Source organism: Zalophus californianus, chromosome 15 (assembly GCF_009762305.2).
Source record: "Zalophus californianus isolate mZalCal1 chromosome 15, mZalCal1.pri.v2, whole genome shotgun sequence".
Lineage (NCBI taxonomy): Eukaryota > Metazoa > Chordata > Mammalia > Carnivora > Otariidae > Zalophus > Zalophus californianus.
Genome location: NC_045609.1, coordinates 74,960,662 through 74,978,745, shown reverse-complemented (window position 1 = coordinate 74,978,745; position 18,084 = coordinate 74,960,662). Strand labels below are relative to the sequence as shown.

At 50.5% G+C, this 18,084-nt stretch overlaps 1 protein-coding gene across 2 annotated transcripts in view; it reads right to left on the bottom strand.

Annotated features, from left to right (window-relative positions):
• The window catches only part of SLC18A2 (solute carrier family 18 member A2), a 37,449-nt gene extending 35,639 nt beyond the window's left edge, over positions 1 to 1,810 (bottom strand). For both annotated transcript variants that reach the window (XM_027587912.1, XM_027587923.1), the window contains exons 1-2: positions 1,707 to 1,810; positions 1,150 to 1,285 (exon numbers count right to left, since the gene is read on the bottom strand). In XM_027587912.1, coding sequence (XP_027443713.1) covers positions 1,150 to 1,270 — 121 coding nt within the window. In that variant the 5' untranslated portion in view covers positions 1,271 to 1,285; positions 1,707 to 1,810. The remainder of the gene's footprint in view (positions 1 to 1,149; positions 1,286 to 1,706) is intronic.
• Positions 1,811 to 18,084: the final 16,274 nt, after the last annotated feature.

Here is an 18,084-nt window from a genome sequence, read left to right as displayed (position 1 = left end):
GGTTCCTTCCCAGGAATTGGTTAGGAAAGCAAAATGGGGTCTGAAGTCTGTTCAGGGCTGACCTGGGGTCGAGACCTCCTCAGAGAGAGGCTCAGAAAGACCTTTCAGTGAATGAATCCAAGAAATAGAAATCGAAATTTCATTATGTATCTTAGGGGAAGATAAACCACAGGAAGTAATAATTTGGAAATTCTGCAACAGGCCCACTTCATCTTTCTATGACTTGAGTGGGAGTCCACAATTTTTCATACAACGTGGAAGACGTACAAATTCCTGAGACTTCTAAAAAGGCAAAGAAAAACTAATGTAAAAGCCAGCTCTAGGCATGTGTGTGACAACAGAGCATTCAACACAAAGAAGTGAGGTCCTTGTTACTGAACTCCCATGAGCCCCACTACTCTGGTAATCCTGGAGGTGAGAACCCGTAAATGGAGAGGAGGGGCATAACCCAGCCCTGAGAATCTGAATTAAAAAAATATATATGTTCATTAGATATTTAGACATTAAGGAAAAGCATACCAAATGCTGCTATTAATGGGGCTAATTAAGAGACCTGGGTTTTAATTGTTTTTCAAAAATCCACTATAGGGCAAAGACTAAAACTAACACTGTTTAAAGTGCTCTTGAAAAGATCCTGAAACGTTTCCATCTCCGGCCAAGCACTGATACAATATATTTACATGTCACTTCCTTTTTTTGCAGGGAGGGATGTTGACTTGTTCCTTTAAATGTGAAGGCGAACTGTTAACCCACCTTGCTGGTTGGCATAATAATTATTGTAACATTATTTTGAACCCTGGGGAATTGCTGGTTCTTAGTAGAAATCTTTTTCATCGCGGTCAAAGTAGGCAGGGGGAAGCAGGAAATTATCAGGAGGAAACACAAGTTCTGGTCCTTAACAGATGTCACATTTTTTGACCTGACCAGCAGGAAAACGAAGCCACAAAACGAGACTGCAACTAGCCCAGTGCGGCAGACTTGGGGATGGGGATGGGGGCTGGATGGAAGAAGTGGGAAGGAGAGGTTTTTGCAAAACGTGTTCCCCAACTTACCCAGGCGCGCTCAGGTGCGCGGGGGAGCGGGGGTGGGGGGGGGTAAGCACCCAGGGAAGGGGTCCCCGGGGCTGGGGACCGCCCGGTCCGTACGTACCCACGACGGTGAGCAGCATGTTGTCCAGCAGCAGCGCCAGGAACACGATGAACAGGATGAGCTTCCGCGAGTGGCGGCTCTCCAGCAGCCAGCGGAGCAGCGCCAGCTCGCTCAGGGCCATGGCTCGGCGGCTGGGCTGCGGGCGCGGCGCGCGGTGAGGGGCCGCGGCGGGGGGCGGGGGGGGGACTCCCCGCACCCGCAACGCTCGGACCCCGCCCGGGCAGGAGGAGAGGTCCGGGAGCCGCGCGCACGGGCCGGGCCCCAGCGTCCCACCCTCGGGGCACCTGCGGCGGGGGCGGCCTCGGGGCACCTGCGCTCCCGGGCCAGTGCCGCCCGCCAGCGCCGTCGGGGCCCGAAGCTGGGGCCCGCGGGGTGCCGTCCCTCTCTCCGCCGCCCCCGAGGTCCCCCTCCTCCCACCGAGCGCTCGGAAGGCGCCGCGGGACCCCGCGCCCCGTGCGTCCGGCGCCCCGGAGACCCACGCGCGGCGCTGGCGTTCTTCCCTGCTCCCCGCCGGACCCCGCTGTCCCCGCGCCGTCTCCCCCCCCTTCCTCCGTTACCTCGGGGTCGCCTGCGGCCCCCTGCCCTACACCGTGGGCTCCGTCCGTCCGCGCCGGGTCGCAGCCTCCACCCCAGCGTCCCCCCTGCCGTCGCCGCCGCCCACTTTACCCGGTCCGGCTCTGACGTCACGGCCGGCGGGGGCGGGAGGGCGCCACCTCCCATCCCGGCCAGAGCCCTCCCTCTCCCCAGACCTGCGCCGGCCTCCCTGGCTCTCGGTCCGGACCGGACGGTGCCCCATCCCAAGCCGCCCGGGGGACGCGGCTGGGACGCCGAGGGAAGAAGTCAGGGGCCCCAGAGCGAGAGGTCGAGGGTCCTGGAGTTAAGGTCAGGGCCAAGAGGAGGAGTCCGGGATTAGTGCTTTCACCTGGCCCCAGGTAGGGGCTGCAGCTGCTCTTTGAGCCTCCCCGCCCCTGAGACCGGCCGTGAGGACATGAAGGCTACTGGATGAGAGTGCCAGGGAAAGGGGTCATAGGGTGTTGGGAGGCAGGGACAGATCTCTTTCCAAGGGAAGCCACTCAGCACCCCCACCATTCCTCTCCTCTCCCCGCCTCTGGAGCATGATGAACGGTGCCGCTTGGAGTCTTTGACGGGCAGGTCCTTGGGTCCCCTCAGGTTGGGATGGGGAAACAGGGGGAAAGGGGACACCTCTGGGTGTCACCCCCCAGTGAGAAAGGGGACGTGAAGACCCCAGCCCTGGAGCCTAGGACTCAGAAAGTAGGAGCAGGGTCCTGGGCCTCTGGGGCCGGCAGGAGTACGTCACCCTGGACAGGGGACGCTAGAGACCAGGTAGGTACCTGGCATCTTAGTAAAAGGACTGGGGGGGGGGGGGCAGCTGGCCCAGACCCTGTATGCTGTAGTCCTCTAGTCTTTGTGCTAGGCCGAGTGGGGGGAGGGGGGTCTGGTTAAGACAGGCCTGTTTGTAGGTGATCAGGAGCTGTAATCCTCACTCCCAAGGGGTAAGGGCCAACCTTTGATTTCCAAGTCCCTCCGTTTCATAAGCAGAACAGAAACAAACAGATGTCCTTACACAGCTGGACTTTGGAGACCCTTCTGGAGGGTGGAAGGAACCAGAGCTAGTTTCTTGGAAAGCCACATAGAATAAATGTTACCCTGCTGCAGTATCCTAGCCATGGAGCCCAGCCTTGTTTTACTAATGTTGGCCTATTGTCAGCTGGAGGCTGCTTGCAGCAGAGGGGGATGCGTGGTGCTCCCCACTCTCTCACCTCCTTCCTTCCATACACCCCCATGCTGCCCCTGATGTATGAGAAAGATGGCTGGATAAGTAAGTAGGTCAGTAACATGGGGACTCCGGGATGTCCCAGGATGTGTCAACTGAAATATTAAACACGGAGAGAAGGAAAACCACTTAGGAGGAGAGAGTAGATGGCAGGGAGTCGTGGAGAAGGCTGTGGCGGGTATCACACTCAGGGAGTGCCCCAACATGCCTGGAGTTTCAGAACCCAAAGACACAGACTCTGCCCCATGCTCCCTTGGGGAGAGACGGGTCATAGTTAAGGGTTCTGGTCAGGATGCCCGGGTCCCATTCTGCTACTTCCTTGGTAGGTGACCTTGGGCAAATTACATAGCCTCTCTGTGCCTTAGTTTCCCCATCTCTGACATGGGGATACTAATTGGAATGACTGCAGGGTTGTAGTGAAGATGAAGTGGGAATCCCTTAACACAGTGCTCTGCGCAAAGTGAGAGCTTGGCTTGTCCACCGTTCATTCACCTGATAAGGATTTATTGAGTGCTTACTACAAGCCAGGCACAACGGTTGATGCTGGGGAGACAGGAATGGTCGAAGCAGGCAAAATCACTGTTCTTGGGGTGCCTACACATTCTGGGAGCAGCGCAATACAGGTGAATTTTAAAATTCCCTTTATGATCGTGTTATTATAACAATCATTAGTAGCATATAAATGATAAAGGCATCATACACATATGAATTTTGATAATTACTAAACATAAGAAAAATTGTATTAGAAGTGCATGACTGAATGAGATGGATGGGGGGAGGATTTTTTGGCAAAAACAGGCACTGACATTGCCTCTGGGTGTTTTTATGCCTCAGGACAATATAACACAGTAAGGTGGTAAGAATCAGGTTGGATGAGAGGTGAACGTCTTCTCTGACAAGTGGGAGACAGGAGATTATTGAAAGGGGAGGTGGTAAAGGAGCAACCTCATGTCTCTACCCTGGGTCCATCTCAGCCAGATCATTTTTAAAATAGAGGACATGTGTAAATCGAAGGTCTCCCATGGCTCGAGAAGCCTTCATATATACCCAGTGTCCTGGCATTCCAGGTTGAAGATCCAGCCCGGGAAGACCAGTCTGGTCTGGGTCTTTGGGGATCCACAACTTTCTCTTAACCCATTTAGCTCCTGCCTTCCCCTTCAGCCACCCTGGTTCCTCTCAATGTTTCTCTGCCTCAGGGCCTTTGCACTGTTCCCTCTACCTGAGAAGATCTTCCCCTTCTTCTCCTAGTTATCTCCTTCTCATTCTTCTTTATCAGCCCTAACGTCACTTCTTACGAGAAACCATCCTTTCGTGGACCCCACCTCTGGTATCAGACAGGGCCTTCTCCTTTAAACCCTCATGGACCCGTTACTTCCTCCAGAACTTGTCTCTCCGTGAAGAATAATATTCCCATAAGTGTGAGCAATTATCTCTGTCTCTCCAAGTATCAGATACTCTTTTTGCTCATCACCAAGATTGCCGAACACAGTCAATGCTCATTAAATACCTGTAAGGAGTATGAACATTGGGGTTAGATAGTTCCCTGGGGACTCAGACGGGTGAGCTCAGCCACCAAGCCCCCTGCCTCCACTTGCCCCCACCCTTTCAAACACTAGGGACTGGGAAGGTACAAAGGTACCACCAGGGTTGACTTTTTTCAGTAAATTTCAATATTTAGGAATGAGAAGGCATGAATGATAGGGAGCTGCTTAGAACATAGCCGCTATTTGAAATCGGCATTATTTGAGATACACTAGAAGGAATCTCAGCTATAGATAGCATCCTGACTGGGTCACTTTTACAAGTTATATGACTTTGGGCATTTACTAAACTCCTTTGTGCCTTTTTTCACGTCTGTCACTCAAGCATGATAAAAGGCCCCCTCCCAGAGTTGTTACGGGGATTCAGGGAGATGATGCTTGCATAGTGCCAGGCACACAGTGGATGTTCACACTCATAAAATATTGTCTGGCATTGGAAGCAGACATGTGAAAAGATGCTCAACATCATTCATCATCAGGGAAATGCAAATCAAAACTACAACGAGGTATCACCTCACACCTGGCAGAATGGCTAAACTCAACACAAGAAACATGTTTTGGCAAGAGTGTGGAGGAAAAAGACCCTCCTGCACTGTTGGTGGGAAAGCACACTGGTGCAGCCACTGTCGAAAACGAGGGGGAAGAGAGAGCTCGAAAACGATATGGAAGTCCCTCAAAAAGTTAAAAATACAACTACCCTACGATCCAGGAATCACCTTACGGGGTATTTACCCCCAAAATAAAAAAAAAAGCATTTATTCAAAGGGATACATGCACCCCTATGTTTGTAGCAGCATTCTTTACTATAGGCAGACCGTGGAAGCAGCCCAAGTGTCCGTGGATAGATGAATAGATAAAGAAGATGTGGTGTATGTATATAACGGAATATTATTCGGCCATAAAAAAGAATGAGCTCTTGCCATTTTGCACTGACATGGATGGAGCTAGAGAGTATAATGCAAAGCAAAATGTCAGTCAGAGAAAGACAAATACCATATAATTTCACTCAGATGTGAAATTTAAGAAACAAAACAAATGAGCAAAGGGGGAGAAAAGAGAGGCAAACCAAGAAACAGACACTTCACTATAGAGAACACACTGCTGGTGACCAGAGGGGAGGGAGGGCAAACAGGCGCTGGGGATTAAGGAGGTCACTTGTGATGAGCACCAGGTGATGTAAGGAAGTGTTGAATCACTATATTGTTCAACTGAAACTAAATATAACCCTGTTAACTATATTGGAATTAAAACAAAACGACATCAAAATTTTAAGACGTGTTCTCTGGCATTGGAATAGTGAACGTGCTGAGTACCTGGAAGGCGTAGGTGGTCTGTGGGGAAAATTCTCAGGTCTTTGCCTATGAGAGAGCTTGGAATTAAGGAAAACAGACTTAGCTCCTGGGCATTGAAGTATGAAATGCAAATAGTGTTCAGAGCAGAAATGAACAAGGGCGCCCTGAAGAGACGATGGTTCTGACCCTAAAACCTGATGTACTAGGAAACACAGGGTGGGGGGGAAGGAGCCGGCGTACCCCCTGGAGAGCTAGGCACAGGGTGGAGCAGGCAGGTCACACGAAAGGAAGCCCAGAGGGCTGCCAAGCTCTTGAGGAGACACTCGGGCACACTAGTGATGAGAGACAGGGCAATCAAAGACCGTGAGAAACAGCACAACCCCCATCGGCCTGGCAACAGTTAGGAAGTTGGGTAAATGCCATTTGTTGGTGAAGATGTGAGGAAATGGGGTTCCTCACCTTGGAGTGGGGTGGGGGGACTGGTGCAGCCTTTATGGAGAGCCATCAGGACCGCTTGGGGGAATGAAGTCAACAGGCACCCTCTGATCCAGCCCTGTCTCCGCAATCCCTAAGGGGCCCAGAACAGGCGGAGACATTGCAGTGTCCTCGGCAGTAGTGGGCAGCTGCAGGCAAGCCCGGTTTCCATCCCCGGGGCGCAAAGGAGCGAAATGAGGAGGAGCCCCCTGGAGCCCTGAGAGGCGGCGCATCGGATTACCAGCGTGTCTGCGCAGATTTCACAGTGATGAAGGAGGAAAGGAGGTGGGGGAGGGCAGAGAAGAGCAAGTTCTAGGGCATGATTGCATGTTGGTTCATTAAGAGTGCACAGAGCACCCCTGCCTATGTTGGGGCTTCATTCCTGTCCAAGGCTATGTATTGAGCACACGGACCAGGATGCCTTTGTAGGGGGAGGGGCCCAGGAGCGGGAATCCGGGATGAGGTGGGAAAGTGGAAAGATGTAGAAATAAACCAAGAAATGGGCCTTGCAAAGACCAATGACCATAGTGTGCACAGAACCGAGACAGACGATCAGCTCTCTGTACACGAGGTTCCTTTCCAAAGGGGCTGTCAGCCGTGGTTGCCTGGAAGGGACAAAGGCTTTCCGTGCAGAGGTGGCCGTATTGAGCACGTGGGCCACACGTGGATCGCGTCTCCCAGGGACGGGCAGGGCTGTGCTGTGTCTCAAGCCCGACTGAGGGGGAATGACAGCCAATGGAAACCCAGATCCTCAGGAAAGAATGAAGAGCTTCGGAAAAGGTAAATAAATATCTGGCTAACTGCAACAGACTCAGATGTTTTCTGTTTTATTCCGCTTTTTTTTTTTTTTACCTTTTCCCTTTACGAACCTTTAACTCTTTAAAAATATAACAAAAGTATATTGGTCTTTTGATGGATTCGTGACATGTGCAGATGTATTATAACAATAATAAGTAAAGGATGAGGTGGTTATGAGGCTATAAAGTGACCAGACTTCTATGTTTTACGTGCAGTGGTAGATTATTACCTGTAAATGGACTGTAAAAAATTAAGGATGTATATTGTAATCTGTAGGGCCACCACTGTAAAAAATAATGCAAAGGAGAATAGCTAAACAGGAAAATTAAAATTAAATTAAATTCTATGAAGTATTCAAATCATTTTAAAAGGCGGGGAAAGGAAGAACAGATGAACAAAAACAATGAGGAATGAATAAAATGATAGATGAAATCCAACTAGACCCCAAATTACTTTCAGTGGTAATGGACACTACAATTAAAAGACAGAGATTGTTAGGATGGATTTAAAAAAAAAAATAGCCTGAACTCTACGCTGCCCGTAAGAGACATTCTTTAAATATAAAGACACAGATGGGTTGGAAGTCAACGGGTGGGAAAAATATACCCGGCAAACCGTAAGCATAGAAGGCTGGAATACCTCTGTTACCACCAGATCGCGTGCATTCCCAAACCAAACTTTAAACGGAGTTACAAAGAAGGAACTCTCATCATGACAAAAGTGATCAGTGCAGTAGAAAAACATCGTCATCACAGTGTGTATGTACACCATAAGAGAACTTTAAAACATATGGAACAAAGCCAGACAGGAAGAAAAAAGACAATTTCACAATCCTGAGGGATGTAGCACCTCTTTCTCGCAACCGATAGAGCACCTAGACCAGAAGAACCAGCAGGCGTATACAAGATCAAAACAATACCAGCAACCACGTTGGCTTAATTGGTATTTATTTACCCTGAACCACAGCCGACTTTATTCTTTTCCAGTGCTCATGGAAGGTCTCAGCCAGGATCCGTCACATTCAGTTAAAGGGTTGTTTGGTTATTGGTCGGTTTGGGGGTTTTTTTCTTTGAAGCCAGCTCTCTCAGTTGCTGAGCCTACATGTAAATAATGAGGCTATGATTGGGAACAAATGCATTTCATTTCCATTCGTTTCTGAGTTCTTCTGCATACTGCAAGAGAACATTTTCCGTTTAAAATTGAACCAAATCTGTTGTGGTTTAAGAGGGAAGGGCAAAGCAAATGTCAATTTACTTGAAGGATGCCTTGCTGACTGCCGATCAAATTAAGTCATAGATGCTCTAACTTAATAATTCAGTCCCTGAATTTGCTGGCTTCATGCAGCATTATCTGTAAGATGCAGGTCTCCAGGTTTGGCCACTTTAATAGAATCACCAACCTGTCTGAGGACATTCGCTGTAATTGGAGGCTGCAAAGAGCCAGCCAGCTGTGAAGAGCTGTGTCTCATCAGCTCCATGCCTTAATTTTTTCCTCCTTACTTGGACCATTGCTGTCATCCCCAGTGGCTACCCCAGCAGCCACCCAGGCCTCCCACAGTCCACCCTCCTCACCACCAGCGGGAGAGAGCTCCAGAACACCAGTGTGGTCACGCCACTCCCTGATCTGTAACCCTTCAGGGGCCTTGCACTTGGGATAACGTCAAATGTCTTCAATGTGGCTCAGTGGGACCCTGTCCAGCCTCAACCACTCCCTCCGTTTTCATTTGCCTCTGGTCGAAAATCGGATTCCCTGATTACTTGGGCTCTCACATGGCTTCAGATGTCTCTGTGTGTCCCGAGGGTCCCAGCATTGCCGCCTGAAGAGCCCTCGCCAACCTGGGCCATGGAGCCTCCACACCTCTGATGCCGCTCTGTCCTGCCTTCCCCCTCTAGCCACAAAGGGCTTCTCTCAAGGTGGGTTCTCTGCCTCAGGGCCTTTGCACTCTCTGCTCCTTCTGCCCGAGAGGTTCTTCCTCTTCCTCTTTGTCTTATTATCTTTCTCATTCCTAGTCTCCCATCTGTCCATACACCCTGCGTTCCTTCTTACCCCAGAGCCTTCGCTCAGACCATTTCTGCTGCCTTGAATGCCCCCCTCTCTTCCCATTTATGTACTTAATTCCCCCTTAGCCTTTACATCTCAGGTCAAGACATTTAAAAGTAAATGAATGGACTTTTAACATAAGCCTCACCTTTCATTTTAAAGGTTTCCATAGAAATGTAGTTATTTTATCTTTCAGCCGTATGCTAATTTTTTTTTTCCACTCGCCAACAACAAGCATAAAATGGAAGCGAATTGCAAGTGGGAGTAATGTGGTATTCTTTTGTAACTCAAGTCTGGAAATGTTCCGTAGTGTTAAGTGAAGTCTCCTCTTGCTTGATACTAAATAAACTTTTGAAAGAAAAAAAAAAGTAAGTGGATGGAAAAGCATTTCAGAGAAGTCCTCACCGACCCTTATGCATATGTCCCCCGCGCTATTTTGATAGCTCCCTACTCCTGGCACTTGTTATAATCACAATTTCACTGCAACTATGATTAACGTCTGATTTTTACATCTTCCTCCATGCAAGCTGAGGCCAGGGCCTCTGGTGTCTTGCTCACCACATCATCCGCCCCCCAGAGTCTCACACTGCCTGGCACAGAAAACAGCATTCAGTAAATGCTGTGCTTGGCTCACGGTCCCTGATCACCTAAGCAATGAGCACCAGCTTCGGGTAACTAAATGAACTGACCGGTGCCCTAGCAGGTATCTGCCCTCCCACCCAGTGATGTGCTAGCTCAGTCCAGCCCCCTGCCTTTGCAAAAGTCACTCCCTCACCTGCCGTGTGCACCCCCTCCTACCTACCCAAGCCCCATCTCCTCCTACCTGGTTTGGCGTGAAAAACCTTTTTCCCACCATCCCACTGACTCACCAAAAAGCCCATTCTGTTTATGATGCTACGAGGGATGGCTGTCTCTGCTTGTTAAAGTCTCGGATAGTTGAATCCTTCATGCCCCCTTCCCTGCAGCCATCCCAGCCCCCTGACCCTCCAACCTCTGTTCCTTCTTGACTCGGAGTCTTTGCTTAGGCAGATCCATCCACCGCACATGACCTTCCTGCCCTTGGGCAGGGGAGGCCAGCAAAAAGCAAACTACCCAGATGTCATCACAGGGGCACATTGTCACCACCAAAGCATGGCCACGGCACAGGCTTCCTCCAAGTCCATGGAATGGCTCCTCTTTCGTCTTAACCCCCAATCCCCATCACTAGCTACTGCTCCAGCAGCCTCCTGACTGGCCCAGGCTTGACTGGGAACTCAGTCGGGAACTCAGCGGGTCTCCATGAACCACAGCTTCCAAGGACCCCTGCCCCAGCTCAAGAGCCTTAGGTGACTCCCTGATACTCACATCTAAACCCTTCTGCCTAGCTCTTAGGGTCGTCCCCCACCCTACCCCCCAGCTCCCACACTCTGCTCTAATCAGACGTCTCCACACTGGCTCTAATCCAGCCACAGACATTATTCACATTTTCCTCATCCCCCCAGAGCCCAGCTGAAGTCCTCTCTGCACAGGGCAGTCAAGCCTGGGATAATTGCTGCCACCCTCCCTGGGTTTCTGCCTCCAAAAACCCCACTAAAGCATTGCTAGAGTGCAGTGTGCCCCCACAGTTTCACCTGGGCTCATTCTTTTTTTTTTTTTTTCCAACTGGACCTTTGACTCCTTGACAGCAAAGGACGTGAGCTCTTCCTCCTTTGTCTCCCCAAGGAAGTGTGCACGGAGCTACCCGCAGAGTAGGACCACAGGACTAACATCGGACGCAAGGTGAGGAGCCCTGGGACCAGAGCCGATTCTGCCCCAACCAGCTGGGCCTCAGTTTCCCCATCTGCTTGACAGCAGCTGAACCAGGTAGACCTGCACTGTCCAATCCAGGAGCCACTCAGCACATGGGGCCTTGGAGCGCTTGAAACGCAACCAGGCTCGAGATGCGCTGTCGGCATTTATATTCTATTTTAATACACACGGAATTGCGAAGACTTGGTACAAAAAATGTGAAGTATTTCGTTAATAGCTTTTGTATTGTTTACATGCTGAAACGATACTATTTTAGATACACTGGGTTAAATAAAATACATTATTCAAACTAATTTCACCAGTTGCTGCTTCTTTTAACGTGGCTGCTAGAAAGTTTTAAATTACTTGCATGGCCCAAGTTTGTGGCCCACGTTTTATTTCTCCTGGGCAGCCCTGGGACAAAACACCAGGGCTGGAAGGGGCCTGGGAGGCTACGAAGTCTAAAGGCTGCCCTTTCCACACAAGGAAGCACCCAGAGATGGACACAGCCTTGCCCGATGTCACACGGGTGTGAGACCAGGCGGTGGGGACTAGAACTCTGCTTCCTGGACCTTTATGGTTTGGGGGAAGCAGGTGCCTAACACTGGGGGTACCAACAGGTGGGTGCCCACAGGTGGTTCTCAGCAGCAGAGGACTCTGGGAGAAACCACAGACTCAGGATGCAGCTCTGTGGAGCCTCACCTCTCCCATCCCCACCTCCCCCACCCCCTGCTCAGAGCTGTCTTTGCCCACTTGCTATGCCGACTGCACACCCAGACATCCGCAGGGCAGGAGACTTCAGTGGTTAATCAATAGTCCGATAGGGCAGGCTGCAAAGACCCAAACCTAATTATTTTGTTCAGAAACTTGTCTGTAACTAAAAGACACCTGAGAAATCACTGTCACCATCTCTGTGGGGGGAGAGAAATCCAGTCATTATATCCAATTGGATTTATATTGACTGTTGTCTTATTGTAGAAGATGTTGTCTCCCCACAAAACCAGTGCTGGGTGCCACAGGGAAACACGCACGCACATACGCACGCACATACGCACGCACACGCACACGCAGAGAGCTTTCCCTTTTCCAGGAGCCTTTGCGGAAGGTTCTGTTCCACCCCTTCTGCACAGGTAGCCTGAGCTGCTGCTATAAACGTGACTTTCTGAGTCTTGGTCTTATTTTGTTCCAGATTTTGCCACCCTAATTCCTCTGAGGGGAGAAGAAAATGAATCCCTTTAAAATGGCCGCATGCAGAGAGTGTCTTCTACCAGCCCAAACATTCACCAAACCCCCCAAATGGGAGAAAAGACTTAAAGATGAGAAAGCTTTTGGAAAAGATGTTTGTATGTCAAGTCTCTTGCGTGACTTCAGAATTGTTGCTCAATAAGAATAATCTGGAAACTTCCTGAGCGTGGGCACATTGAGGCCCATGAAATAAGGGGTGGTCACTCTTACAACGAAATACCAAGTGGTCACTTAAGAAAATTAGGTAGTGTGATGTTTACCATAGAAAAATATCCAAGAGATGTTATCCTCCAGTGCAATCAAACTCACAGGACAGCAGGCCTCTTACAATCCAATTTAGGAAAACAAGCACATTTATTAAAGAGGCTCTACGTGCACACAGCTGGGTTCTGGGTGGGTGTTGGTCAACCCTCGGAGGTGCCCATAGTCATCAGTTCCAGGAAGTGAAATGGGGGGGCGCATGTAGGAGGGTGAAGATCTTTATTTTCCACTTGTAATTTTATGCCCTTCCATATTTTTGAAGTGTTATTTACCACAAGTTTCTATTGCTTCTTATATTTTTTATTATGAGGTGCATGCACAGAAGAGGGCACAAAACGTGTCATGTAAAGAGGAGCTGTTTGGTGAGCCCCAGGTGACCCCCATCCAGGTCGAGATGTAGAAGCCCCAGAGCCCCCGGGGTGCCTCTCCTCTATCACAGTCACCTCCCTTCCCCTAAAAGTAAGCACTCTCCTGACTTACTTGATGACACCTTCCTTGTTCTTCTTCTGGTTCCTTTGGTACAATATCGCTGGTGAGATTCAGCCATATTCTGTATAAGTGCAGCTCATTTATGTTCATTGCTGTCTAGTATTCCCTTGTGTGACTGTATCGCATTTTCCGTGTTCATTCTGTGAGTGGACACTGGGGCCTCCCTGATTTGGGGCTTTCATCAGCCAGGCTGCGGCGGAGATGCGTGCCCCACACCCTGGCGCACTGATGCACCTGCGTCTCCAGGGTCTGCATGTGGAAGAAACTGCTGGATTGTGGGATAGGCCCAGCTTTGCCCTTCCCAGGCAACGCCAAACACTTTCCAAAATAGTTGCATGAACACATAATGCTAATTTTGAAGGTTTTTTTAAGGTCTTCATGCAAATGAAAAGAAAGGAGGGAAGGAGGGAGGAGAAGTAAGAAGGGTTTCTCAAAGTAACCTCCCTGCTGCTTGCACTCTGGCATCCCAGCACCTAGGATGCCCCATGCCCTTTGTTTGCATCTGGCTCTTCCACCACCCAAGAACCTGAACCCAAGCCTTCCCTGGCAGTCTTCACTGCCTCTCCTCGGCTGCCTCATGGCCCAACGCAGGCAGCCATCTGTCAGAGCCTGCCCTACCATCTCCCTCTGCAAACCCCCAGAGGACAAGGCTGGCTATCACTAAATGTCATGACTCCCCACAGAGCTTAGCACAAGGCTTTGCACACTGAACTGTGCACCATTATTGCCCAGTGAGTCTAATTTTGGGAATGATGTCCTTTTGCCGCAAACCATCCTGGTAATTTTTTAAAAGATTTTTATTGTGCTTTTGCCTTCCTATACAAGTAATACATTGACTGCAAAAAGCTGATTGCAAAAAGTTTCACTTTTAGTGGTTCGAGGGAGTCCAGGGTATAAATGCACAAGGATTCACCTAATTGCTCTCTTTTGAGGGACATTTGCCTTGTCAGTCAGTGATAAACAATGCCACAGTGAACAGTCCCTATGATCACACCTTTTCATATCTGTGCAATTATCGCCTTCAGGAAAACCCCTAGGAGTGGCATATGGGGTGGCATATGAGGTCAAAGGGCAGGAAAATTCCCAATGTGGGTAGAGCCCGTTTCAATCTTCCATAGCTGTTCTTTGCAGAGCGCAGTGGTTAGGAAGGTTTAGGGAGACACGGGCTGGCATCCTCTCTTCCATTTGTCCCAAGACCACGGTCAGCTCCCCTCATCCCCTAAGCCTCTATGTTTCTTCCCCTAAAAGCAGGTGATCATTCCCATTAACCTGCCTCAAGTGGCACAATGTCCAGAAGGTGCTGGAAACCTCACGGCAGTAGGGGTGGTTCCCACCTGGGGTGTATCCTGACCAGCTAGCTGTCAATGTCACAGAGCCCTGATTAGCATAGTGTGAAGGTTCTGGAAGAACACTGGGTAAATAGAAACTGTAGATGTGTAATCACCCATGGCTCTCCTCCAGAGCCCCCCACCCCCACCCCTCCTGCCTCCAGTCCCACACTGGGCCAGCACTCTGCCTCACAGACTCAGCTCCTGGCCCCGAATACCCTTGTCTCCCAAGAAAATCACTGTTGTTCCTTTTAAAAATCCAAAGTCTTATTGTTTTCTCAAGGAGAAATCTGTGTTTTTATTTTCTGTTGTCCATTGAACTCTGCTCCAATGAAGCAGTTTGCCAGTGTTGTGCTAGAAGATTCTCTATGAGAGACCAAAGGAAGAAAACCTTTGAAGAGACAAAAGAAATGGGGATGAGGTTGTTAAAAATGGCGGCCCTCAAAAAGGCCCATCAGTCCAAATGTCCATGCCAAGCCTCTTCCCGACCAAACCGTAGACACGCTCCTCAGAGCCTTCTTTCCAACCAGGTCTTGCTCTTGGGCCTGTCTTCAGCCAGTCTAGTTCAGCTGTAGCAAGAATCTCCTAAATCATTTTAGCAAGAACCACCCCATCCTTGATATCTGATCACCCTCTCTATCTGGTCAAATTCCATATCCTTCACTCTGGATGTCTGATTGTCCTGGTCTGCCTTCATTGAAAATCAATCGTGTTAAGTAGGTTCGGCAAGAATCCTTCCATCCTTGCTGTCTGCTCTTAGAGATTTTTCATTCCCCGACCCTCTCGCTCTGCTCCTCGGCTATCCGTCCCCAGCCAGCTTTGCTGGGATTTGGAACAGAGCCACCCGAAGGCCCGGAAGACTGACGTCCAGCCACCCAGAAGGGCAGGAGTCCTCCTCCTTGCCCAGAGCCCTGCCCTGGGAGCCCATCTGTGGGTGGTCATCACCGTCCTCAGGGCGCCCACACTTTCATGATGGTAATCGCCCCCCTCTGCCGTCAGGGAGTTACAGAAGGAAGGGCTCAAGGAAATGACATCGGCAAAGGGTGAAACCATCTGTGTTGAGATGCATGCACTCGTGAAGGTGCCCTTTCCTCCAAATGTGTGGCCAGTGGTTCCCACTTCTGGGCTCATCATGCAGCTGCGTGAGAAGGTGAAGCAGATCGCCCCCCCGACCAGCCTGCTTCGGGCATCTTCCCTCTGCTCCCTGCAGCTCACATCTCCCCAGAGGATGAGGGAGGGGCGGGTTGCAGGCATGGAGTGCTGGTGACCTGAAACTCCACACGTCCCCAGAAAAAGGGTCCCCCAAGGTGTTGAAACCAAGAGGTCACTAATCCTACGTGGCCAATGGCAGAGGGGCTGTTCCTGCTGCAGGCCCACCATGCGCCCGGGACCGTGCAGTGCAGAGGGGGCTGTGGCCTCCGCTCCCTGGCATCCTCTGATCTCTGGATGGGCCCCATGATAATAAGGCAAGAGGGCAAAATTTCAACAGTCCCCACGTACTGGGGTAACTTCGACACGTTCAGGGTGTTTTGAAGAGAAGCTGTTCTCTAATCCAGAATCTCTTTGTTTCTTGCACCGATTTGGTCTTCAGGGAAAAAGGTAACGTACGTGATAAAGAAATAAAAGGGGACTCAGCCTTCAGGCAAAAATATCAGCTTGAACCTCCAATGGGTCCAGGTGGTGCACGGCCCTAAATGAGCTTGTTTGGTTTTGCTGTATTAATAAAGCTTTCCTGCAGCTCCTCAAGACAAGAGACAGTCAATAAAACACCCTGTCCCCGACCTATTTCCCGCTTCCCTGCCCAGACAGTGCAAATGGCTTTTGGGAAAAACTCAGGTCGCCTTTGTAATGGGGGCCTGGTGTCCCTCAGCCGTCCGTTAGGGAGGGAGAGGAGGCGGCAGAGGGCCTGCTCTGCACACTGCCCACTGGGCTTTCCTGCATTTCAAGGAGAAAACCAGGAAGGGCACAGGGTGAGAGGCAGGGCCCAGAGAAGAAGCAACACCAGCAGGACTCCCAGCACCTCATCTAGTGAGTTCCTCAACACACATCGTGTTCTGAGACTGCACAGTCCAGCCGGGCAGAGACGGCAGACCCCCAGTCACCACAGGGCAGGTGCATTGAGGCCAGAATGGGCGGGGGGGGAGCTCTGAGGAGGGTGTGTTCCTGAAGCCTGCTGGCCCAGGTGAAGTCCCACGAGGAAAGGCTGTGGACGGGGCCTTGAGGCCTGGCTGGGATCCCAAGTCTGACAAGGGCAGTTGCCTAAAGCCCTGGGTCCGTTCTCTTTCCAACATTCAGTGAGGTTCCTGACTTTATGTAAAATGAAGGCAGGATAATCAGTCAACCAGGTAGATAAACATCCTAAATGCAACCTAGCTTCTTCTGTGTATCAGTCTCTATGTGTCCTAACAGCCTGGGGAATCTGCATTCTCCTTAGCTATCAACAGCACGGAACATTCCATCTGGAAAAAGCCTTAGGGAATCCTTGCCTACTGGTTTTCATTCCTTTTTTTTTTTTTTAAGTTATGAACTTCTCTCTTCAAACAAAATGTTATAGGGAAGAGGAGCACATAACACAGCAAAGCAAAGCTACTCAGTCAAAATAGGTAACTGGGATCTTCTTTCCACATGAAAACCCCTGGGCCAAGTCAGCCCCTTGTTTTACACTGGGGAAACTGAGGCATGGAGCAGCGATCGGGTCGGTCTTGTACCACACTGAATCCCCAGCGCCAGCCTCGGTCCTGGCACATAGTAGATGCTCAGTCATTACTGGCTGGAAAGTAACATCTGGGAGGTGCTGACCACTTCTGCTCAGTCATCTCTGTTTCACCATACATGCAATTACTTTCTAAAGAGATTACAGGGGGGCTGCAACAGCAGAGAGGCCCCCTAATTGCCTATGTTTTGAATTTATAGCATTTGAAAGGGTCTCATTCTCTGATCTAAATGGCAAGAACAAAAGCAGAGCATAAAAGGGCCAAAGAGGATGAAAAGAAACCGCAATTTGTGTCCAAGGTGGAGGTGCCCTTTGTTGTCCGACTTCCAAGCTACTCCAAAGTTCTCTGCCCAACAGACGCACATCCATCTCCATGGCAACAAGAGCGCTGCGTCTGGGCCTCCCAACCCTGGACGGCCCCCTGTCAGCCTCGCCATGTGCCTGGCTCTTCCTGGGACCTGGGTGGATGGGGAGCCGGAGGACCGACTCAGCCTGGCCCCTCTCTCATCCAGCTGTCTTATGGTTTTTTGTGGGGAGGAGGGGAATGGCCTGGGCCACCACCTCCATTAGACGTATCTTCACCCACTGTGCGCCTGTCCGTCAGAGATGCTCTTCTTGAGGGCTATTCATCTAGCCCCAGAGTCAGCCAGGAGCTTCTAAAATATACACGTGAGGGGCCTTGCCTGCAACTGGCTGCATCAGGGAGGTAGACTCAAAATGGGCGCGGCACACGCACCTCTCGAGTCACAGCGGAAGAGAGGAAGACCAAATCAAGACAGCCTCCCGGATTTCTGTCTTGAGCAACTTGGAAGGCTGGGGCTGCCCCTCCCTGGATGGGGAAGAGCAGGGCCCGAGGGCAGGTTTGGGCTCCATCTTGAACATGTCAACTTGAGCTGCCGGGGAAGAAGACGTGAATCCGGAGTTCTGGGGTGAAGGACTGGAGATGGCTTTTATATCCACTAGAGACCACAAGGGAGGGAGTAGAGCCGAGGAGAAATGAAGGGTCTCGGGTGTGAACTCCGGAGCACAAGGGGACAGCAAAGGCCATGAAAGAGAGTGTCAAAGGGTATGGTGCAAGGGAAGCCAAGAGAAAGTGACAAACACAGGCTGGGGAAGAAGGACACAGCTGGGCATGGGGACCCCAGCATGCAAAGAGGGGAGCTGGGAAAGAATGCCTCCCACCCCTTGCATG